The sequence below is a fragment of the Gopherus evgoodei genome, chromosome 4, assembly GCF_007399415.2.
Source record: "Gopherus evgoodei ecotype Sinaloan lineage chromosome 4, rGopEvg1_v1.p, whole genome shotgun sequence".
NCBI lineage: Eukaryota > Metazoa > Chordata > Testudines > Testudinidae > Gopherus > Gopherus evgoodei.
The window spans coordinates 58,254,150-58,280,385 of NC_044325.1; the positions used below are offsets into that span (position 1 = coordinate 58,254,150).

General features: G+C 41.7%; 1 protein-coding gene across 4 annotated transcripts in view; it reads left to right on the plus strand.

Moving 5' to 3' along the window:
• The window catches only part of C4H15orf41 (chromosome 4 C15orf41 homolog), a 184,733-nt gene that overhangs the window by 83,236 nt on the left and 75,261 nt on the right, over window positions 1-26,236 (plus strand). For 3 of the 4 annotated variants that reach the window (XM_030559381.1, XM_030559378.1, XM_030559380.1), the window contains 2 exons: window positions 1,283-1,348; window positions 15,437-15,542. In XM_030559381.1, coding sequence (XP_030415241.1) covers window positions 1,283-1,348; window positions 15,437-15,542 — 172 coding nt within the window. Of the gene's footprint in view, window positions 1-1,282; window positions 1,349-15,436; window positions 15,543-19,758; window positions 23,072-26,236 lie in introns of those variants that run through there. The other variant, XM_030559379.1, reaches the window with a different exon arrangement.

Here is a 26,236-nt window from a genome sequence, read left to right on the forward strand (position 1 = left end):
TCTTTTGGTTGTTCACTTAACACACTAATTCATAGTACTCCAATGGGATATCCTAGTCTTAGTGCAAATTAGTGAGGTTTTACTGTAACTTCTAATTCAGCCTCTGAAAATTAACTTCAGATTCTTATTTTCACCAACCTTTAACAAATGTATCCTTAAAAATCTAATGTTGTTCTTGTCATTAAAATGTTCTTTTGGCTCAAAGTGCTGACCTTTCCAGGATATGCACAAAGTGCTCTAAAACAAAGTTCTGAACATTTGCCATGAAACCACTGTCCTAGGCTGATAAATGGATTGGAAATAGCTACCCAATCGTGGGAATGGGCCATTAATTTTAATCAAAGGTTATGCAGAAAGGCGAATGGGTAATGACAATGTCACACAGCCCAGTAGATGTTTAAGAGTCCACACAGCCTTCCTTGTTACGTGGTGGTGCAATTAGTTGAGGGTTGGGGTGAGACAGAAAGCCGTGTCTGGAATTGAATGACCAGGTCACTCCAAAATCTAATGAGAAATGGTGTTTCAGAAATACCATGTCTAATGGCATTAGAAGTCAAGGACAACGACGAGAAAGTATTGAAGTTTTTTTTTTTCTTTAAGGTATAGGTTGATTTTTTTTTTCCCACAATTTTGTCTTGCTTGCTCCCTGTCATGGTTCTGGAATCATCAGATATTGCTAAAAGAAGCTTTGGTATTTACAAAGGATAAAGAATTACAAACAGACTTAAGTCTGAAGACAATGTACTTTTAAATTTATGTACTACTGAATTTATAAAATTTGGCAAATTCTACATAATGCAAGAGAAATAAAACTGTCTTCTCTTTTTTCTTTTATAGCTTTTCCAATTGGAAGATAAAGTTTTAATAATTACTTTAGACAGACATCAATATAAATAAGAAAGCAACTTGGAATTTACATTTGTGGCATTAGTAGAAAGCTGTTCAGGTATTCTATATGAAGAGATTCTTTTTTCAATAAGCCAATATATTTCTTTATTTTGAACATTTTTTTTGGTTACAAAGTACTGTATGACAGCTTGAATTAATGATGTTTAATAATGAAGACATAAAAATGCAGAGATGACAAAGAAAGCATTTTTATATCCCATTGCTTCCAGGTTTGCTAAGAAGGTTCATTTAATCTGACACAGCATGGCATACATATGAAAGATATGTATGACTGCATTAGTATTTCTTGCAACTCCTATTAAAGGAAAAGTATTAAACTGCTGTCTGGTTAATAGAATAGTGTTGTAAACAATAGTATTTGTTCTCTATGCAGCTGAAGAACAGCTTCGTGCAAAGGGTTATGACAAAACACCAGATTTTATTTTAGAAGTGCCGGTCGGTAAGTCCTTAAAGTTTTTTCTAATAGTATTTATTGTGCTTATATTAAGATGTTAACATTATTTAATGATAAGGCAGGAAAAACTAGATTATATTATTAAAATATTACTGTAAATATTATTATGCATGTTATACTTTATACATTATAAATCTCATAAAATATTTTTTTAAGGAATTTGCAGTAGTAACTCAATAACTGTACAAAGTATTTTTTGGAAAGTGGGGGGCTTATTTCTTCACCCTCTCACTTTTCTGGTCCTTCTCACATGAACAGAGAGCAACAATACCTGAAGACCGAAGGTGCAAACAATTCAATGTTTATTGGGGTGAACTTCCAGCAAGCATGATTCCAGTTTTCTTCCTTAGTGTCCCCCTTCCCAGCTCTGACACCACAGAGCCTTGCCTGTGTCCCTGTTCCCATTCCCCCCCTTAGCAAAACATGATCCCAGTTCCCCCACCCCCCATCCCCCCCTCCCCTTATCCTGATTCACTACAGACTATATAGTAAAACTTGTCAGGTTTCAGAGTAGTAGCCATGTTAGTCTGTGTCCGCAAAAAAGAATAGGAGTACTTGTGGCACCTTAGAGACTAACAAGTTTATTTGAGCATAAACTTTTGTGGGCTACAGTTCATTTCATCTGCTTAGCTATTCCTTAACCAATCATTTTACTGAAATTTAACTAACCAATCCTAACATACTGTAACATGGTTATTTAATCAATTATTGGTTTACACCCAACAAAATTAATTATACAGCAGACAGAAACAATCACAAAACCAGACAGAGATTATACAGACAAACAATAGGGAAGTCGAGACTACAGGGATAGAACAATACAGAAATGAGGATTTCACATCCCAGCTATTGATAAGTGAGTTCTTGCCAGACAGGGTGCTATCAATCTAAGTTTCCTTTTGCATCTTCTAGGCTCTTCCCTTTCTCTGGAGGTGATAGGAATATCAGGACAGGATTGTATTCCTAACAGCCCAATAGCACCTTATTTCAATGTGACTAGTTTGGAATGTGAGGATGTGACCATACATTTTCCAGTTTATGGCTGGCCTCTGCTGCTTAGCTGAAGGCCTTAGCCTGAGAACCAGGGCTCAGACTGTCACAGTAAGAGAAGGCCCTTACACCGGCAGACAGTGATTTTGATTCTTTCTTTTATACCTCTATAACTAACTAAGTGATAAGAATACACCTAAATTCTTGAAGTATAAGCTTTTGAAAACAGGCCTGAATATCTATATCCTAACAACCACCACCTGAGGCTGAGATCAGAACCATTTATAATGGTCTATCCCCAGAAACTCGTGGACCCAATCAAACACCAAAACATCTTTAGGGGTAATGCCCACACACACACCAAAAGGCCATGGAATGGAGATCCAGCAAATCAGTTGAACCAATCATTTGCCTCATTTAGGCATCCACATCCTCCTCATTGCCCCCACAGATCTCCATGGGTCCTCAATAGCCTGAAAGAGAAGAATCAGGAAGGAAGAAAATTTTGTCAACGGAGAAAAAATGGTAGATGTAGGTAAGTTCTAGCATTCCCATCCTACTGGTGATGAGGATAACATAAGCATCTAGCTCGTCAGACACAAGGAATTCTCAGACTTAACAGCTATTAGATGAAAAAAGTAAGAATTTTGTCTTTTCTGTGATGGGGGTCTACAAACCCCTCACTGAGGCAGAGAAAAGGCTTCACCAATACTGGGCCAGGAAAGCTACACCCCTCAGGCATGGCTGAGTATGCTCCTGAGGAAAAGGAGTAGTACAAAAAGAGCTCAAGCCGCTGAGGCATGTGGGAGGAGAGTAGACTCATAGACTTTAAGGACAGAAGGGACCATTATGATCGTCTAGTCTGACCTCCTGCACAACACAAGCCATGGAATCTCACCCTCCCATTCCTATACTAAACTCCTAACCTATGTCTCAGCTATTGAAGTCTTCAGATCATGGTTTAAAGACTTCAAGGTGCAGAGAATCCTCCAGCAAGTGTCCTATGCCCTATGCTACTGAGGAAGGCGAACCCACCCCCCCGCCCCAGGGCCTCTGCCAATCTATCCTGGAGGAAAATTCCTTCTTCTTCGAGTGATTGCTCACATCCATTCCAGTTAGGTGTGCGCGCCGTGCGTGCACGTTCGTCGGAAACTTTTTACCCTAGCAACTCCAGTGGACCGGCAGGTCGCCCCCTGGAGTGGCGCCGCCATGGCGCTCCATATATACCCCTGCCGGCCCACCCGCTCTTCAGTTCCTTCTTACCGCCGTGTCGGTCGTTGGAACTGTGGAGCACGGCATAGCTGTCCTCCACGTCCCTAGCTCTCCTTGTTAACTCTCGTTATTGTTATAGTTGTTAGTTAGATCGTTAAGTGTAGTTAGTAAGTAATTAGGTGTAAATAGTGTTGTAGATAGTTATTCGCCGGGGGCTGTAGCCCTTTCCGGCACCCGGCACCGGGCTCATGCCTGGTTCGCCGGGCTTCAAGCAGTGTGCGGCCTGTAGGAAGCCTATGCCTACCAGCGACCCCCACGACGCGTGCCTGAAGTGCCTGGGGGAATCGCACAGATCGGACAAGTGCCGCATCTGCAAGGCTTTCAAGCCCAGGACAAAAAAGGAGAGAGACCAAAGACTCAGGACTCTTTTTATGGAGGCGGCACTTGACCCGGCGGCTTCGCAGGCCGTGATCTCGGCGCTGGCACCGGATCGCACCGGCACCGGGAAGACTCCCCGGCACCGACCTTCTCCGGCACCGGGTGCAGAGCCGAGACAGTCAGCGTCTGCTACTCCAGCCAGGCAGACCCGACTGGAGCGCCCGGCCTCGGTGTCGGCCGCGGCGCTGCCGGCACCGTCGACTCCGGGCCCGACGGGTCCGTCGAGTCCGGTGCCGCCGAGCTCCCCCATAAGATCTGGGGTTGAGCTATTGGTCCCATCCACACCGGAGACCTTCGCCTCGGCACGGGACCTTATTGCCCTAACGGAACCTACTCAGCCGCAACCCCCGGTACCTCCGGTGCGGGTCGCATCTAGAGGCAAGCCCATGATGTCGGCACCGTCTCGGGACTCGCGCTCGCAGTCCCGGCACCGCTCCCCTCGGCGGTACCGGTCGCACTCGCGGCACCGATCGACCTCCAGACGGTCGCGGTCGGACTCCAGCCGCCGATACCGGCACTGTGACTCCAGGAGCCAGTCCCGCCGTCACTCACCGCACCGGTCGACCTCCCGGCACCGAGCTGGTAGCAGGTCCCGGTCCCGGTCGATCTCCCGGCAACGCGTCAGTGGCAGGTCCCGGTCCCGATCCCGGCACCGAAGCGGCGGCCGGTACCGGTCCAGATCCCGGCACCGAGACAGAACCCGGTCCCGATCCCGGCACCGCTAAGACTCCCGGTACCGATCCCCGGCACCGAGAAGATCTTCGGTGCCGACTCACGCAGACCCTTGCCAGCCAGGGTCGGCCCCGCCGTGGCCTTCTAGGCAGCCGTCGGTGTCTTCGCAGACAGACAGCGGGTATGCGTTGGGTACCGACCGGCAGGCGGCGCTTTTCCAAGACCCGCCGCAACAGGACCAAGGCCCGCAGCAGTGGGGGTTTTGGACCCCATGGGCATACCATCAAGCCCAGGGCCCCCAACAGCTTCCTGTTAGGCCTGCGACAGCGGAGCACAGGGTGCCGGAAGCCTCGTTGTCTCGCCCCCCTCCCTCCCCGGATGGAGAGGAAGGGTCCAAGCAGCAAGACTCCGCTCTGGCTCCTGAGACAGAGGCGAGGGCCGAGGGGGACCCCCCATTGGACACTCTCTTGCCGGGGGTCTCCTCATCCTCCTCCCCTGATGAAGCGGTGGCTGGCACCTCCTCCAGTAGCCCTCCCCCCCGCTGGATCTCAGGGCGCACCAAGACCTCCTTAGGCGAGTAGCTCAGAATCTGAGCCTACAAGCCGAGGAGGTCTCTGAGATCAAGGATCCGATTGTCACCATCCTCTCGTCGGATGCTCCCACCAGGGTCGCCCTACCCTTCATTAGGACGATCCAGGCCAACGCCAACACAATCTGGCAGTCACCGGCCTCCATCCCCCCTACGGCGAGAGGTGTCGAGAGGAAGTACATGGCCCCCTCCAAAGGCTACGAGTACCTCCATGTCCACCCGACACCGGGTTCCCTGGTGGTGCAATCGGTGAATGACAGGGAGCGTCATGGACAGGAAGCTCCAGCCCCCAAATCCAGGGAGGCCAGGCGTATGGACCTCCTTGGACGCAAAGTCTACTCGGCTGGGGCCCTGCAGCTCAAGGTTTCGAACCAACAAGCCCTGCTCAGTAGGTACGCGTTCAACTCGTGGGTGGCAGCGGACAAATTTAAAGAGCTGCTGCCGCAAGACGCCCGCCAGGAATTTCTGGCCATCCTAGACGAGGGCAAGAAGGTTGCACGAACATCGTTGCAAGCTTCGTTGGACGCTGCAGACTCGGCTGCCCGCACCCTCGCCTCGGGGGTAACGATGCGCCGTATCTCCTGGCTGCAGGTCTCTGGCCTTCCACCGGAGCTCCAACATACCATCCAGGACCTCCCGTTTGAAGGCCAGGGCCTGTTTTCGGAAAAGACAGACCCGAGACTTAAGAGTCTCAAGGACAATCGGGTCATTATGCGCTCCCTAGGGATGCACACGCCGGGAACGCAACGCAGACCCTTCCGGCCACAGCAGCAACAGCAGCGCAGGCCATACCCCCAGTTCCGCCAACGGCAGGACCTCAATAGGCGCCGTGGCAGGAATGGAAGGCGTAGGCATTCGGGGAACCAAGGGGGGCAGAATCAAAGCTCCTCTAAGCCCCCGCCTGGACCCAAGCCTTCATTTTGAAGGTGCGCCCGAGGGCGCAGTAACAGTTTCCCCCACGGATCCTTCCCCCCCGTTTTCCAACCGCCTTTCGTTTTTCCTTCTGGCGTGGACCCAAATGACATCAGACCGCTGGGTCTTGCGTATGGTGCAGATGGGATACCGCCTGCAGTTTACATCGTTTCCTCCTTCCCGTCCCCCTTCCTCGTCCGTCTTCAGGGACCCCTCTCACGAGCAATTCCTTCGACAGGAGGTACGGACGCTCCTCGACAAAGGAGCTATAGAGGTGGTTCCGGAAAACGAGAAAGGCAAGGGATTTTATTCCCGCTACTTTCTGATCCCCAAGGCCAAGGGAGGCCTCAGGCCTATCCTCGACCTGCGAGAGCTCAACAAATACCTGGTGAAGTTGAAGTTCCTCATGGTATCCCTGGGGACCATTATCCCATCCCTGGATCCGGGAGACTGGTACGCCGCCCTCGACATGCAGGACGCTTATTTTCACATTGCCATTTGGCCACACCACAGATGGTTCCTTCGTTTCGTGGTGGGCCCCCTTCACTACCAATTTGCAGTCCTCCCATTTGGCCTTTCCACGGCCCCGAGGGTCTTTACAAAATGCATGGCAGTCGTTGTGGCACATCTTCGGCGCAGTCGTATCCACGTGTTCCCTTACCTAGACGATTGGTTAATTCGGGGCACGTCGGAACTGCAGGTTTGCAGCCACAACGTGATCACCGGCCTGTTTGCTACCTTGGGCCTCATGATCAACATGGACAAGTCCACCCTGATCCCCACGCAGAGGGTGGAGTTCATCGGGGCCGTCCTGGACGCCACCGTCGCCAGGGCTCTTCTGCCATTGCCGAGGTTCCAGGCATTGTCGGCGATTGTTCATCGATTGCGGGCAGCCCCCTTAACATCCATACGGACATGTCTAACCCTGTTAGGCCATATGGCAGCATGCACGTTTGTGACCGGTTATGCTCGGCTCCGCATGAGGCCCCTCCAGTTGTGGCTCATCGAACATTACTGGCCGGCAAGACAGCCGCTGGACATGCTGATCACGATCCCCCAGGGGGGTGTTAGATTCTCTCGACTGGTGGCTGAACCAGTCGGTAGTATGTGCGGGGCTCCCCTTCCACCCGCCTCAGCCCTCGGTGTCCCTGACAACGGATGCCTCAGATCTTGGCTGGGGGGCCCACCTGGGAACCCTGAGAACACAGGGCCTGTGGTCCCCGCAGGAGGTGAGGTTGCACATCAACATGCGGGAGTTGAGAGCGGTCCGCCTTGCTTGTCAAACATTCTGTCACCAGCTTCAAGGTCGTTGTGTCGCGGTGTTTACCGACAACACGACGACCATGTACTATATCAACAAGCAGGGCGGCACCAGATCCTCTCCCCTATGTCACGAGGCGATGCAACTCTGGGACTTTTGTGTAGCCCACTCCATTCACCTCACGGCTTCCTTCCTCCCCGGAGTACGGAACACGCTGGCGGATCGCCTGAGCAGATCCTTCCTATTGCACGAGTGGTCCCTTCGCCCGGACGTCGCCCTCTCCATCTTCCAGAGGTGGGGTTATCCCCGTGTGGACCTCTTCGCGTCCGGGGGGAACAAGAAGTGCCAGGCGTTCCGCTCCTTTCAGGGCAGGGAGCCCGGGTCTATAGCGGATGCCTTCCTTATTCAATGGACGACCCACTTGTACTACACGTTTCCCCCTTTCCCTCTGGTCCACAGGGTCCTTCTGAAGGTGCGCAGGGACAGGTCTCGCGTGATCATGGTAGCCTCGGCGTGGCCCAGGCCACATTGGTACCCCATGCTGCTGGACCTGGCCATAGCCGACCCAATTCCCCTGCCCCTTCACCCGGACCTGATTACCCAGGAGAACGGGTCTCTCTGTAACCCGGACCTGCAGTCGCTGCACCTAGCGGCGTGGTTCCTGCATGGCTGACCGGTTCTGAACTGCGCTGCTCCACACCGGTACGGGAGGTGCTTTTGGGCAGCAGGAAGACTTCCACGAGAGCGACATACTCGGCCAAGTGGAAGCGTTTCTCCTGTTGGTGCGTGGAGAAAGGTCTCCGCCCTATGGAAGTTTCGGTGGCCAATATCTTAGACTATGTTTGGTCCCTCAAACAACAGGGTCTGGCGATATCGTCGTTGCGGGTCCACCTGGCAGCTATCTCCACCTTTCACCCGGGTGGGGATGGCCGCTCCGTTTTTTCTCACCCGACGGTGTCTAGATTCCTTAAGGGGCTGGAACGTTTATACCCTAACGTCCGACTCCCTGCTCCAACATGGGATCTTAACCTGGTGTTGTCTCGGCTCATGGGGCCCCCCTTCGAGCCGTTAGCTACTTGCTCCCTACTTTATCTCTCTTGGAAGACTGCCTTTTTAGTTGCTATCACCTCAGCTAGGCGGGTGTCGGAACTCCGGGCTCTTGTGGTAGACCCCCCGTATACAGTCTTCCACAAAGATAAGGTACAGCTGAGACCACACCCTGCCTTTCTCCCCAAGGTAGTCTCGACCTTCCACATCAACCAAGAGATATTCCTCCCGGTTTTTTTCCCGAAACCTCACTCTTCAGGCAGGGAGCAGCAGCTCCACTCGCTTGATGTCCATAGGGCTCTCGCGTTCTATGTGGAGAGGACCAAACCGTTCCGCAAATCCCCCCAACTTTTCGTGGCAGTAGCGGACCGCATGAAGGGGCTTCCTGTGTCCTCACAGAGGTTATCCTCATGGGTTACTTCCTGTATCAGGACCTGCTATGAGCTGGCCCATGTTCCTACGGGCCGTGTGACTGCGCACTCTACCAGGGCGCAGGCGTCGTCGCTGGCTTTCCTCGCCCGTGTGCCCATCCAGGAAATCTGTCGGGCAGCGACCTGGTCATCGGTCCACACCTTTGCTTCCCACTACGCCCTGGTCCAGCAGTCAAGAGAGGACGCGGCCTTCGGATCTGCAGTGCTCCATGCCGCAACTTCTCACTCCGACCTCACCGCCTAGGTATGGCTTGGGATTCACCTAACTGGAATGGATGTGAGCAATCACTCGAAGAAGAAAAGACGGTTACTCACCTTTGTAACTGTTGTTCTTCGAGATGTGTTGCCCACATCCATTCCACACCCGCCCTCCTTCCCCACTGTCGGAGTAGCCGGCAAGAAGGAACTGAGGAGCGGGTGGGCCGGCAGGGGTATATATGGAGCGCCATGGCGGCGCCACTCCAGGGGGCGACCTGCCGGCCCACTGGAGTTGCTAGGGTAAAAAGTTTCCGACGAACGTGCACGCGCGGCGCGCACACCTAACTGGAATGGATGTGAGCAACACATCTCGAAGAACAACAGTTACAAAGGTGAGTAACCGTCTTTTACCGACCCCAAATACGCCAATCAGCTAAACCGTGAGCATGTGGGCAAGACTCACCAGCCAGACACTCAGGAAAGAATTCTCTGTAGTAACTCAGATCCCACCCCATCTAACATTCCATTACAGGTCACTGGGCATATTTACCGCTAATAATCAAAGATTAATTAATTGCCAAAATTAGGCTGTCCCATCATACCAACCTCTCCATGAACGTATCAAGCTTAGTCTAGAAGCCAGATATGTCTTTTGCCCCCACTACTCACCTTGGAAGGCTGTTCCAGAACTTCACTCCTCTGAGGGTTAGAAACCTTTGTCTAATTTCAAGGCTAAACTTCCTGATGGCCAGTTTATTTTCATTTATGCTTCTGTCCACACTGGTACTGAGCTTGAATAATTCCTCTCCCTCCCTGGTATCAATCCCGCTGATATATTTATAGAGAGCAATCATATCTCCCCTCAGCCTTCTTTTGGTTAGGCTAAACAAGCCAAGTTCTTTGAGTCTCCTCTCATAAGACAGGTTTTCCATTCCTCAGATCATCCTAATAGCTCATCCCTGTACCTGTTCAAATTCATCCATCTAAAAACATGGGAGACCAAACTGCACACAGTATTCCAGATGAGGTCTTACTAGTGCCTTATATAACGATACTAATACCTCCTTATCTCTACTGGAAATGCCTCCCCTGATGCATCACAAGACCGCATTATCTTTTCTCACAGCCACATCACATTGGCAGCTCATAGTCATCCTGTGATCAGCCAATACTCTGAGGTCCTTCTCCTCCTCTGTTATTTCCAACTGACGAGTCCCCAGCATATAACAAAACTTCTTGCTATTAGTCCCTAAATGCATGACCTTGCACTTTTTACTATTAAATTTCATCCTATTATGTTACTCCAGTTTACAAGGTCATCCACATCTTCCTGTATGATATCCTGGTCCTTCTCTGTATTGGCAATACCTTCCAGCTTTGTGTCATCCACAAACTTGATCAGCACACTCCCACTTTTTGTGCCAAGGCCAGTAATAAAAAGATTAAATAAGATGGATCCCAAAACTGATCCCTGAGGAACTCCTCTAGTAACTTCCCTCCATCCCGTTCACCTTTCAGTATGACCCTTTGTAGTCTCCCCTTTAACCAGTTCCTTATCCATCTTTCAGTTTTCATATTGATCCCCATCTGTTACAATTTAACTAATAATTCCCCATGTGGAACCATATCACATGCCTTACTGAAGTTGAGGTAAATTAGATCCACTGCATTTCCTCTGTCTAAAAAAATCTGTTACCTTCTCAAAGAAGGAGATCAGGTTGGTTTGTCATGATTTACCTTTTGTAAAACCATGTTGTATTTTGTCCCAATTACCATTGACCTCAATGTCCTTAACTACTTTCTCCTTCTTCAAAAATTTTTCTAAGATCTTGCATACTACAGATGTTAAACTAACAGGCCTGTAGTTACCCAGATCACATTTTTTCCTTTCTTAAAAATAGGAAGTGTGTTAGCAATTCTCCAGTCATACAGTACAACCCCTGAGTTTACAGATTCATTAAAAATGCTTGCTAATGGGCTTGCAATTGCATGTGCCTGTTCCTTTAATATGCTTGGATGAAGATTATCTGGGTCCTTCAATTTAGTCCAATTAAACTGTTCGTTTGGCTTCTACGTCGGATGTGGTAATATCTCATTCCCATTTGTCATCCTGCCATTTTCCCTAAACTCCTCATTAGCCTCATTAAAGACTGAGGCAAAATATATGTTTAGATATTGGGCCATGCCTAGATTATCCTTAACCTCCACTCCATCCTCAGTGTTTAGCGGTTCCACTTCTTCATTTATTTATTTATTTTCTTCCTATTTATATGACTATAGAACCTTTTACTGTTTGTTTTAATGCCCTTTGCAAGGTTCAACTCTACATGGCTTTTGACCTTTCTCACTTTATCCCTACGTGTTCTGACCTCAATCAGGTAGCTTTCCCTGCTGATCCCTCCCATCTTCTACTCCTTGTAGGCTTTCTGTTTTTTCTTAATCACCTCTCTGAGATGCTTGCTCATCCAGCTTGGTATACAACTCCTGCCTATGATTTTTTCACTCTTTGTTGGGATGCAGACTTCTGATAGTTTCTGCAACTTTGACTTGAAGTAATTTCAGGCCTCCTCTGCCTTTAGATCCACAAGTTCTTCAGTCCAATCAACTTCCTTAACTAATTTCCTTAATTTTTTAAAGTTAGCCCTTTTGAAATAAAAAATCCTAGTCCCAGATCTATTTTTGTTTATCCTTCCATTTAGTTTGAACTGAATTAGCTCATGATCGCTCGAACCAAGGTTGTCCCCTACAGCTATTTCTTCTATTAGGACATCCCTACTCACCAAAACCAAATCTAAACGGTCATCGGCTCTTGTTGGTTCAGCAACTACTTGGTGAAGGAATCCATCAGCTATCAGATCCAGGAAAATCTGAGCCCTATTATTATTACTAGCACTTGTCCTCCAGTGTATATCTAGGAAGTTAGTGTCCCATGATCACACAATTCCCATTAATATTTACTTCGTTAAAAACATTGAAGAGGTCTCCATCCATATCCAAATCAGGCCCCAGTGGTCTATAGCACAGCCCATGCACTATCCCCAATGTGATTTTTGCCCAGACAGACTGTCTTATCCGTTCCAGCACTACTTATTTCTTTACAGTCTACCTCATCTTTGATATACAATTCTACTACAGCACCTTTGCCTTTATTACTGTCTTTCCTAAACAGTACATACCCTTCAATACCTGTACTCCAGTCATAACTACTATTCTACCATGTTTCTGTTATCCCTATTCTGGTTTCACTTCCTGCACCAGTAACTCTAGTTCCTCCATTTTGTTACCTAGGCTCCTCACATTTATGTACAAACATCTTAATTTTTGCTGTTTGGCTTCACTCACATTCTTTACCCAATTGGGCACAGACATTCTACTGCCAGTATCACCTATTAGACTGGTATCTACACTACCCTTCCTCCTTATATCCATTCTCACTTTTTCTTCTCTCTCAATGTTAAAATCTGGCATGGAGATTACCTGGATATCTCCCAATCATCTTTCCCCAAATTCCTACTTTAAAGCTCTCTTAATCTGGTGTGCCAGCCTCCATCCTAGAAGTCTTTCTCTCAGGTGAGTTCCATCCTGAGAGACCAGTCCTCTGTCCATGAATGCCTTCAGGGGCCATACATCCCAAAGCCCTCCTTATAGCACCACTGCCTGAGCTATCTGTTGATCATCATCGTCTGCCATTTCTAGCAGGAGCACTTCCCTGAGAAAGACAGAAAAAGAGCTATTACTGAGGAGATCTAACTGTGAATCTTTCTTCCTCCTCCTTCAAGACATCACCATAGAGGCAGGGCGAATCCTGTTCGGGGGCACCAGAGGATTGCATTCATCAGCCCTGAGACTCTGGGAGTTTGGTGCAAAGGACTGTAACATAACAGTAGCCATACCCCAAACTGAGACATTGGATGGGGTAGCAAATGACCCAAGGGAAGGTGAACTAGAGGTGAACCAAGCCTAGGCCAGCCTATGCTGTCATACTTTCAGGGCCCTGGACCGGGCAGAGCAGAGGACGCTGGTCCCCCTATCCATCTCAGATTCCCCTACATCTAGCCCGGGGACTGGTAGAGTCAGGGGTTCACTGACAAGGAAGCAGAGCCAGTTGAACCCCATCCAGGGATACCATACACAGTAGGTGAAAAGAGAGACTGTGGCAGCAGGCCCAGACCACTAATGTTGTTGGTTTGGTCAAAAGGCCCACTATGTCCTCCATAATAGCAGTTGCTGAATGACCCTTCGTAAGTCATCACATTAATCAAGAAGAGTTATTCCACACATTTTCAGAATCTAGCACCTCCCTTTTCAACGATATGTCGATATATTTTTCAGAACAAAAGGAAGCACTTTATGAGAACTGAGCCATTATCTGTGACTCAGGTATTTGCCCTTCTTGGTGTTTCAAGCATCTAGGACTCTTACTAGCAAAATCGTCAACATCTGCATTGATGAGAGAGATCTATCATCGTTTACTCTAAATCATGCAATTATCTAGTCAGTATTTAAGGTACAATCACTCAACACAACATTCTTCTCCACTATATAATCACTCTTTTATGAGAGAGCATTTTGAAAAGATCCAAAGGGATATCTTCCACTCCACCTAGATATTTTCAATATTCTGGACTCCTCTCCCTCAGTTTTCAAGAACAGAGATGGGGCTTCTGGCAACAATAGATGACCATGGACAAAGGCCATACATCCATACTCAAACAACTGGACCTCTCCACAGTATTTGATACATTCAACCACGATAGTCTGCTGTCCCACCACAGAGACTTGGCAGGATTACAATGAGATGGCTTACTTACATGGTCTCAGGCCACACTCATAAAGTTGCAATGAACACCTACCTATTCCTTCACTTCCGAAGCACGCATCTGTGCAGTTTCATGGATCTGTCGTCTCACCAGTCTTGTTGAACCTATTAAGAAGATTGTGAAACAGCACTGACTAAAAATCTAGCAAAAAAATTATGATACTTAGCTATTAATCTCTTTCATATCAAACACAAACATCACCATCTCCCACCTATCCAGCATCCTGGCTGTGATGAACCAGATGAAGAGCAACTGGCTGTAGTTAAAACATTGGAAGGCTAAAGGAGATGTTGGTTGGGAAAGGCAAGTACTTTGGAAAACTTGCTATTTTAGTTTTGTTAGTCTGTCTGTATGCCTCACTGCCTCTACGTATCCTAATAGCTGTATAATGCACATTTTTTACTCCCTATCTATGGCTGGAAGGAAGACAACTAACTCCCCCTCTTACCAGACTTTGAGATGGCCAGGGAAATGCATATATACTTGATAACTGTGATTCTCTACTTAGATATAAAAAGGCAAACTTTTTAAAATGCTACAATTGATGTAGAATACAAGATCCTGTCTGGCTTTGCAGCACAAACTTCTGAGAGCACATCATCCAAAGTCAAACTTAATGTTTTGTTCCAAGCTAGACACTACAGTTGTAGGTGCTGTAGAAAACTCTACAAAAGAAAGGTCTTCAAAGCTCTTCATGGCATTGTCCCAAGTTACTTGGAGGGAGACCGGCTCATCTTATATTGGCATAACTTCCCACTGGAAAAATTGGTCAACCTCAGGAGTGAAACCTTGTTTGTGCAGGAGATGGGCCTCTCATGATGACTGGCCCACGGGTTGGAAGTTTTCTCCTGGAAAACACCATGAACCGCAGCGTCTTCAGAGAAAAATGGAAAAGTTACTACTTTGACATATCCTTCCTACATTAATAGCACAGAACATATCCCCACAAAGGTGACGCCAAAGAGAAAAGGGAGAAAATATGTATGTATATACAGTTCCTAATTTTCAGCATTGTGGAGTGAGTTTCTGTTGCTTGTCTGCTTCCTCTCCTACCTCAACATACAGTGCTGAAAAGTTTCTGCTGCAATAGCTCACCTACGTTCCTCTGCATTCGCCAGGTGTTTCCAGACCCTTTCCTGACATCTAAGAGGGAGAGTAAGGGGGAAATGGGTATAGCTGTACCTCTGTCCTCAGTATTCTGGCTCCTTTTTCATTGAACAACTGTTTCTACTGGCTTAAGTGCATTCAAAGGAATTTTGGAGCACACGGTAATTTAAGTTAAATTGAGAGAATTGTAGGTAAACATTACTGTTTGGTTCTTAGATTTTTGTTTCAAAAAATATTCATTGCAAATGTTTGAAAGATGGTTTACAAGGATACAACTGTGCCTGAAGTGTAAGTCATATGATAGCAAGAAGACTAATGAAGAACTTTACAAATCTTTTGTGGTCAGATTTTCAGAGCCTGCATTCATTTGATATTAGTAATGCTTTGTCCCCCTAGCTGTTGAAGGACATATAATTCACTGGATTGAAAGCAAAGCTTCATTTGGTGATGAATGTAGCCACCAGGCTTATCTGCATGACCAATTCTGGAGCTACTGGAATAGGTAGGTTTCCATTATTTTTCTTCATAGATGAAGAGTACTAAATTAAAAGCTCATAAGAATTTCTGTAGCTGGAAAAAATGGTGGTAGCTTTTATTTATGTGTGTTTTTCATTAAACCATGTGAGTCAAATGTATACTGGGAGTCTAACGTATTGCTGTTTAGAATCAAAGTTCCTGAATCAAGGTAAAATGCATAAATATCTGTTTCAAATTCTCATAATGATTGTCATTTAAAATCATTTGTCTGTCTTAGAGATATAATTACCATAGTAGACATTGTAGTCAGCTGTTTTGCAAGAGGAACGAAGCATCTCAATTCAGTTACTCAAAGATAAAGAGGGAAATTTTATTGATACTATTGTGAAGATTTTCAATAGTTGTAAGACAGCCAAGACATCAGATTACAGTGTACCCAGTTCCATCTATAAAAAGCAGACTCTCCAAAAAAGTATAAAAAGCAGGCTCTCCAAATCAGGAATTAGATTATCCAGTGACTGCTGTTTATGGCCATTTTTTCCTTTGTATTCATACGGAAGTGCATAACACTCTTAGTAGGAAAAGAAGATGGAATAAATAGCTGCATGAGTGTTAGAGAAAAACAATTACTTTATGCTTCACAAAATTTGTAGATGGAGGGGACAATATGTTGTTAGGATAAAAAGATATTTTCTCCTAAAGAATGTTTAGTAAAAGTAGTACTTGGGTTTTCCTTCACTATTATCCTTACAACAGTCCTCATCATTAGCAGCCACAATGAGTTGAATTCGCCTTTTGCAATAAAACATACCATTGCAGAAAGGAAGTTGCAGTGATTATTTATTTTTGGGCTGTACATGGCATCTGGCCTATTTAGTTTTGGGGTGTAGCAAAACATGTCCGAATAATTTCTACCTTTTGAGTCTGATGTCACCTGCAGAAGCACCCCTTTACTTATACCAGTCAACCAACAGATAGTATTTTAGTTTTGTTTTGTATTTATTAACTAGGTACCTGTTCATTTTGACATACTAAAAATAGTGAGAAGAACATTTCTAACTGTGTTGGAAGTGAAGTACATTTAAGGTTATGTTGCCAAAATTAGGATGATTGGACTTTAACAATAATACTGCTTTGTTTCAGCTTGAAATTCTGCTAATAATGAAAATTACTGTAAATATATTTCATTGTGCTATACTTTCAGTTCATCTGAAGAAATCTAGAAGTCCCATTACCCAGTCTAGGGTTGATTATTCTGTGAACTAAGGATGTAATGCCATCTTGATTAAAGAAACTGGACAGACTCCATTGTTACTTTTGTGTAAGGACTGTAACAATCAGTTATAGCCACATTAGTAGACACTACTGCAGTATACTAACAAGTACATCGATATCAACAAGAGACAGATTAAATAATAATTAGTAAGTGTACTGTGAATGATTTACTGCAAGTACATGTAAAGTTAAATATAACAATTTACTTTTTCCATCATTTGCAAGCCTGGATACTGCATCTCTAGACTCTGTAATACAATTTCTGGAGAGTCCCAGGAGAAAACTTGACACTGTTATTAGCTGAAGTAACTTTACTATATATGAAGAAGACACTAGCAAAATGTCGTCTTTGACACTGATATTAGAATGATAATTCCACATAATGAGAGAGAAGCATTTCTCTTCTCTGTTTGAATATGAATAGCAAGTCTTCCCTCCAATGAATTCTTTTTCCCCCTTAATTGTAATCTAAATGTCTCTAGTCCTGTGCTTATATGTAAAGAGAGTATGACTAAATAAGAACAAATTTCCTGTAAGTATTCTAAAGTAATATCTACACTTTTGAAATGTAAATTGATATTCATTTCTAATTAATACATTAAGCCTTATATTAAAACACCTGTTTACATCTAAAATCATAATGGTAAAATGAAAATAATCTTAGAAGCCCTTGTGGCGGGTTCGGTCACAGAGACTCGCCTCGAGACAGTCACTTGATGAGCTGGGATACCGAGAGCAACCTTCCTGCCGAAACAGGTGCCCCTCCACTCCTGTCTCGCTGAGTTAGACACTCCAGTCAGTTCCAGCACAGACCCAGAGGTTAGACCATGTCTCTTTGCAGTTCACTGAAACTGAGATTCACTTAGTCTAGGGACTTCTCAGTTAACAGGGACTTTCCCAGCGCCCAGTGTTCAGCCTTTCTGGGAGCCTGAACCCCAAGTAAATCCGTTTTACTCCGTATAAAGCTTATACAGGGTAAATTAATAAATTGTCCGTCCTCTATAACACTGATAGAGAGAGATGCACAGCTGTTTTCTCCCCCAGGTATTAATCACTTACTCTGGGTTTATTAATAAACAAAAGTGATTTTCTTAAGTATAAAAGTAGGATTTATTCTCCTAACTCCAGATTTAGAAATAATACATGCAAACAAATAGGATGAACACACTTAGTAGATTACAAGCTTTCTAATGACACCATACAAAGGGTATTTAGTGTAAAGCATATTCCAGTTATGTCATATTCATAAGCATATTTCCAATAAAGCATATGGAGTGCAATGTCACACCGATGGAACCAAAAAGTGTGTGTGGCTGATAAGAAAATAGAAATGTTTAGGATTCAGTACAGATCACCTGCAATTTAGTATTTGTTTTTTGTTTCATGGATTAGAAATTGACTATCAGGATTTATCACACAAGAAAAAACTGGGAATTGGAACATCAGAATGATGATCTTTTTTTCTACTAAGCTGTTTGAAAGAACTTGACATCTGTTCATCCAAATAATGTTTAAGTAATAATTTTATCGGTTTGGTTGAAGTAAAGGAAAATTATTTTGTGATATGTTGAAATCCTGCATTTTTATAACAGCATCACTAGTCTCCAATAGTATGTGGGCTTAGAAAGTTGTACCAGTGAGTTGAAACTTAGTGGTTTGACAACCAGATTTAGAGGAAACCTTGGGAGTTGCATTTATCAAGTAGCTAGGAAAACTGTTCATGCATACCCAGTATCCAGAGCTTCACTGGCAGCCCACACATAAAGAACTGAAAGGTCATTCTTCTTCCTGCAGTATGATGGTTTGTTGACATATTTTGACACACTGGTACAAGGCTGAAAGTTTTTGACCTTACTGCAGCACTGGGAGACTTAGGGTCAGTTTAGCTATCTGATGCTTGTAGAATTTCACTCATGCTACAATTTTTTTGTTTTTTTGTTGGTTTGTTGTTGTTGGATTTTTTTTGTTTTGGTTTTTTTGGACTCCTCTGTCAGAAGTAGTAAACTAGTTTTAGAAAATGTACATGAATGGTCTTAGAGTTTTATAATCACTTTTTATTATTCAACCAAATTATCCTTGTCTAAACAGAAAATAATGTGCATTCAACAATTTACGACTCAACATTCTTTTTATGAAAACTAAATTAATTACTCTTATAAAGTCTGTTGTCTGCTAATTTTAATAGCAGGAAGTGAAGATAGTCTTATTAGTAGACCAAAAAAAAGCATTTCTAAACTAAAAGGAGAGCCAGTTGTTTAAAATTGTCTGCTTACCAGAGCACCAGCTTTGTAAATAAATCAAGAATATCAGTATCTGTCCTTTTGATCATACAAAACAATCAATATATGTATACAAACATACATGTGCATTTTATAAAAAGGAAGATCCCACATGTACATTATTTTCAACAATTTTGTACATAAATCCTTGTTGTGGCCATATTGTTTAATGAGATTTACAAAAATATCAACACATATTCTGACTAATAATGTAGTTTGTGCAAAGAATTTGTTCAAGTAACCCAAAATAATTTGTTTCAGTGTTTGGGCAATAGTCTTATCCTTAACAAGGTGATTTACAGAGCTGAACATGTAGATATTTCTCACTGAAACCACATCTTGTGTTGACAATTTCTACAGTTGTATTAATTTCCAGGATCATTTTAGATTGTTTCACTCTGTATCAAAAGTCACTTGTGCATTGCCAAAGCAAAGAGGGAACAAATCCACATAAAATTTAGATTAAAATTTAAATTTGAATGATAAATGTCAATTAAACATGAATTACAATATATTTTTCCATATAAAATGTTTTATACATCTCAAATTAGGATATTCATTATAAATGGATTAGAACCTATCGTTTGACTGCTGGATTATTGCTTTCTCAGCTTTTACAGTAGTATACAGGGCACTATATATCTTTGTTTGAATTATTTTTCTTTATATTTTTCTCCACCCTTTCAGATATTGTTATGTCACTGGAGACTATCACGTAGTACAGATAGAGCGCTTTCAGCTTCCACATACATTACTGCAAGGCTTCAACTCTAATTTCCCTGGTATTTCTCATTCAGATTAGACAAGCATCTAAGTTTGTGTACAATATGAGCTGACAGCATAGATCCTGCTATATTTGCCAAAGGCCTGGTCACAGACACTCCACTATGTCAAAGAATGTCAGTCCTCACAGACCTTACCTTTCAGAACTCCTTGTAATTTTTAATTGACATTTACATCTGACATTTTCAATGTATTTCTTATTGTTGAGTCTTTATCTACCTAGGAATATCTTTAAAAAACTTCTGTAAACTATTACATTATATATTTTAATTTAATAAGGCCAGGTTGGTTATTCTTAAGTTTCAGTAAGCAAATTTACCTCCCCCTCCTTCACGTAATTCAGTAAATGTTCTTCTAATCCATTTGAAGTGACAATTGGGCAGGGTATTGAGAGTGTGAAAGGAGTGTTAACTTGTAGTATAAATGTACAAAACATAATTGTGTTTATTGTTGGCCACCCTCTGTGTGCAATAAAGATACCATAATCTTCTGAAAAATTATGTATACTACTACACACACATACATAAACAGCAGAGCACTTTAAATAAAACAAAGCTTAGAATATGTAGTGTATTTGCATATTGTATAATGTGGTGTATTTTCTCAAAAACTGAAACTTTTTTCATTTTAGTTTCAAAGATGAAAAACTTAATATTAATATAAGTATAATTATCCATCTACTAGAACTTAGAATAAGGAAGTACAGTTGATAATAAATGTCAAGCACAGAACTAACAGAAGCATTTTGTCACAAATAATGCTGCTTTTCCTCTAATTAGTTAATTTACATTTTACAAATTAAGGACAAAATTCAGACAGAAAATAATCTAGTAGTATATCTTAGCTTTACTGACCTGTATTTGTATCTGCCAAATTTAAGTTAATTAGAAATGTAGATGCTGTTTGTTTTATCTGTCAAAAAGCTCATCTTACCAGAAAAAAAAAAAATAGACACACTTTTCTCCCCAACATTTATCATCTAAATAATAGTCTTGCCAAGATGGCAGCCTCATAATAAACTCTTTTCAGTGGAGTGATGGGTAATGAAGCTTGCTTGTGAAGGCAGCGAAAAATGTTGTCTAGCCAAATGCGTGCATATGATGGCTAGAGAATCAGTGGACTTTCTCAGTCATCAATCTTTTTAGTAGCCTCTTATACATCTGAATATTTTGATAGATGATCTAATAATTGAGTTATCTATCTTTCTAACTATCAGAGTTGCATAAAAATTATTCTCACATGCTACTGAATATTAAATATATTAGGCTTTCAATAATTTTTTCAAAAAAGGGCCAAAAGGTGGAAGAATTTTCTTATAAAAACACCTTTATCTATTAATATTAAATTACTATATTACTGGAGTATAAACCTACTTGTATTAATATACAAAAAAAAAGTAAATAAAGTCAAAAGCCAGTTAGAGACAGAACTCTCTCACAGTAAGTAAAGCACGTGAAAACAAGAGGCTGAGTGGATTTGAAAAATTTAAGTGCAGCTTGAGATGTAAAATGAAGTTCGTTTGTTGGTCTGTGCCGGGCAAAAGGACAGTAGTCTTGTTTAATGTTGCACAAATTCCCTGTGCCTTGGAGATCTTTACTTAGGAGCAGATAAATGTAGTGTCAATATGGACTTCAAATTACCTTTCAGTCTTTTTGAGAGTGGTTCTTCCAGGTTAAAGATGAGGAAACTGAGATTATGTATAGAAGATGGCTGCATTATGGTGTACCCTGGGAGGTAATGTGGATTGTGGGGACTTCTTGTTTCTTAAACACAAGAAACTGCCTTCACAGAGCTACAGTTATCTATTTTTGGTTGGAGAAGGCAGTTGAGATTTTTGCATTAAGCACATCAACATCTCTATAACAAGTAATTTGTTTTAAGGTGCCAAGATAAGATTTATTTTATTTTATTTTTTTTAAAAGTTCCTTTAAAAGTTAGGGAAAATAGAATTAGATCATTGAAACGTTATGATGTGGAAATTGGTCTTTAATGGGTCAGCTGAAGATCATAATTTTAATAATAGCAAAAATGTTAATACTCTCATCACAGCAAAGAAGATCTCTTTTGTTGTATTAGTTTTATGCAAATAGCAGTGTGGTTTATGTTGAAGGGCACTCAGATGAGCAATTTAGGCCTTAATTTTCAATAGTTTATAAGATGGACCTTCTTTTAATAGTTCCTTCATAATTGCTTTACTGTACTGAATATTAGGGACCCAATATATAATTGGGTATATTAGGTTGCTGGCAGAGATCATATCAATCATACCACATCAGAATTTAAGTATTCTGTTTATTGTAAATCTCATAAACAAAGCTGTGATTACAATACTGCATAGCCTGTGTGAACAGATTTGATTATGCATAAAACCTGTTGTGCAGTGACTTTTTCCTTTTATCATTCCAATTCTGAGTTTAAATCTATGGCACTTTTCATCTAAGTTTCTCAGAACACCACACTGGCAAGATACAGTGGACATACGTTTCCATGCAATAGGAGATACCTGATTAGTTTTCTAACTCTGCCTTAGGTTTTTCTATTGAACCTGTAACTATCGTATCTAAATACTTCCTGTTCTTAGGCAAGTCCCTGAGATGCTGGCCACTGAAGGTAGGAAACTATGTACAAGATTCAGCAAGATATTTAAGCATGTTCCTAACTTTAAGCACTTGGGTATTAACATCATCATTTAACATTTATATTGTGATAGAATCTGTATGCCACCCAGGTGGGATCCTGTTGGGCTAAACACTGTACAAACATATGTAGTACATAACAGTCCTTTCATTGATTTCAGTGCAATTACTCATATAGTTAGTTAGAGATGTACTTACGTGCCTTGCTGAATCAGGGTCTATATCTCAGAGAGACTGAGGGGATGGGGATATAGGTTAATACATTTTATATAGGAGTAAAATGGCGCACAGAAGTTTAAATGACTTGCTGAGTATCACTAGACGTTGCAAGAGCTGGGAACTGAGCCCTGAATTCTGACTCCCCAGTCCCCTTCTCTGACCATCATCATACCATTTTCAAAAGTTGAATTTGTGCTCAAGTACACATTTATATTTACACTATGTAACCATAGAGAAATGTAAAATTTAGCGCACACACTACGCAAGTGTCACTAAAACCCAGCAATATGTCAATAAAAACAAATTATAATAAGTTAGAATTATTTACATTATTATGACGTGGAACTTGTGTAACTACATAAGAGACTAAAATTGTTTATCCATAATAAAAATATTTGAATTATTCAGAGCTTCTGTTTTTTCTTGACTACCTCTGGTTTCTTTTGACTTTATGTAAAATAATTATTTTAATTATTGCTTATTTACGAGCATAGCAATTTCTAAACATATATATATATACATACATACACATACATATCCACATTGTACACACACAGTGTATTTATAAACATTTTTAGATTGTCAGTAGTTCTTTTGGACTAGTCTTTTCCTCTTTTAATCAGGAGTAGCAAACATCTGTGTTCTTTTTGGTTTGTCTTTGATTAGCATGGCCTCATCCATTACTGGTCTTTGATATGAACACGAAGAAGTCATGTCCTTTTGTTTTAAATGATAAATATGACTTTGTCATGAATATTCATATGCATTCCAGAATTTACATCTGAATTGTCAAAAAGTAACTGCATAGCTTCTGTGATGTGTGAAATAAAGTTTTTAATTTATCATGGATAGACCTTAGACACTGACGTTACAAGGCTGTGTTAGCTATAATGCTGAAGAAAAGTTGTCCTTCGCCCACTGTTTTTCTAAGATTTGTCGTTTGTCAACAAGAGGCAATCTGCCGCGGGAGGGTCTCTGCAGATATTCCTATTTGCGTGGTCTGAGCCTGTCTCTTCAGGTTTCATTGTTTAGGTCTGATGTCTAGTTAGTTCTTATCAAAACTAATACCATCTGAAGTACCAGGCTTCCAGTGGTCACACAACCAACATCAAGATTTCTTCAGTCTGACTATTATTATTAAAGACAGTATCTCTTTAAACTTGAGCTTTGTTTCAACGTCTCTTTCAATTAAATCTTGTAAATGTATTTGCTTGCAGGTTTCACTGTGTGTGTGTGTGTGTGTGTGTGTGTGTGTGTGTGTGTGTGTGTGTGTGTGTGAGATATCTGAATTATATAAAGTACTACACATTTGTAATTATAAATTATGAAAATACATGTTTTGAGCCTGACGATTTAAGGCATTTAATTCCCTTTTATTTTAGTTCAGAAGAGTAAAAGTTCCCATGGAAAAGGCTGTGCACTCCCATAACAACTGGGTCCATGATGAAAATTAGCTTATAGCCCTAGAGTTTATGATTGTAGTCTTGTTTGATTTCTTTATGTTGTGGCTTTTCAAATAGCTATCAGAGTTCATCGATCTAATTTAAAATTTCTAATTAGAATTTAAAACCAGGATAAGTAAAACAAAATTTTTCTTCCAACTTCCAGTTATTAAGTTATATGGATTTTACCTCTTATGCATATAATTTTTAAATTGCAGACTGTTTCCTAAGTTTGCTGAGCATTGCTGAGTGCAGCAGAAAGCATTCTTTCATTTATTTGCTTCAGAAGGAAAAACTGTTTGTACCCTGAAATACTGCCCTGTACATTAATTGAGATTTTTGTCCTATAGTGAGTGAGAGTTTTTGAGACACTTACGATCTAACCCAACTTGAAGAAGGCAATGATGGCAGTGAGCTCCTGTCCAGAGTTAATCAGCTGCAGAATTTGTAAATTTCATATGTGTCAAAGTTGAAAATGCTAGCACTCTAATAGAAGCTTGAAAAGGTTAGATCTGATAAAAGCCGTCAGCAGTTAAATAAAGTGATTTATGGGACTGTAATGACTCAAAATACCTCATTTATCACTCATCTATAGATAGGTTAAGGTTTCTGTGTCATACTTTAAAAACTTGACCACTTAGAATTGTCAAAATAGGTACATAATTGCCCATCATACATTTCAGTTTGAATTTCCTTCACTTGAATTTTGGTAATTTTATATCCGATTACTGTTGTACTTTTCATATTATTCCTTTTAAAGTCATTCATATTTCATATTTGTTTCAAACTGTATGATCACTGATCTGTTTGAACTTTTATTAGCTAAATCTGTTGATCTGAGTACTATCCAAATCTTGTTGATTTACATTTTCATTTGACTTAACCTATTTTCTTTTCAGTTAAAGTTTCATTTTCATTTGTCTTACAGTACTAATGTCCATCAGGAGTTTATGGATCTCTTATTCATTCTGTATACTTCCCCTTAAAACTATACCACAAGATTTTAATGCGACAGTTATTAATATGTTTACAGTTCCAGTAATTTGTTATTGTTTAGCTCCACACAAATTAAATTTAATCAGAAAGTACCAGTCCTGTTGAATGATCCTAAAAACAAAATATAAAAATGTTAGCAGAAATAATGAATGTATTTTTTTCTTGACCAGATTCATTGAGAATAACTGCTAGCATTTTTCCTGTACACTTTAAAAAATGAAATTAAAGACAAAATATCAAATTCCAAATTTGTGGACTGTTTTTTCTTAGTGTTTACAGCTTTGTCATAATGATGGTGAGCAAATACAAACAAAGATAAGAATTTAGTAGAAAGCCGTACAGAAGACTACATTTAGAAAGTGCAGTAGTTATTTGAAAGACAATGCTAATATTGTCAGTTGGATTCAGAAGGACATAATATAAAAATTAAATTGACACTTGTATAAAAAATTAAGAAAAAAAGATACCTATCTCTTTCAAGTATAAAATCAAGCAGGGATAAAAGGACATTCCAAACTGAATAACTTTTATTCATTTATTTTATAGAACAAAAAAATAAACTTACATTTTTGTCATCTTCAACAATTTATGACCCCAGTTGTACAATATTCTGTTTGTTCAGCGATGACCTTCCAGGTTCGATTTAAAAAGAAGTCAGAAGCATTTGTCATGTCTGCTCGATCTTGTCCAGAGGTACCTATTATAATTGTAAAGGACTAATAAGGTTGTTCATAATACAATGTGCTGACAACTTTTTAAAAATTATTTTTCTTATTCTCATCTGTCTTAAGAAAAAACATAACTTAGTACAACGTATCTTTTAACATTTGATTGAGACAACAACATAAGGAACTTCTGCCACAGAAACTAGATTTACTTGTAAGGGATATGCTCTATGCTCAGCTAATCTCAGTTCATATAGAATATTTCCTAAAGCATTTCTATATCTCAGATACGCTTTATACTTCATATCTTGTATATAATTGCTATATAGAAATGCTTGGACTGTATACATGCTGAATTCCTTTCATAATATGAAAGAAACTTCTTAATAACATGTTTGTGTCAAAAAGGGTGCAGTACATTAAT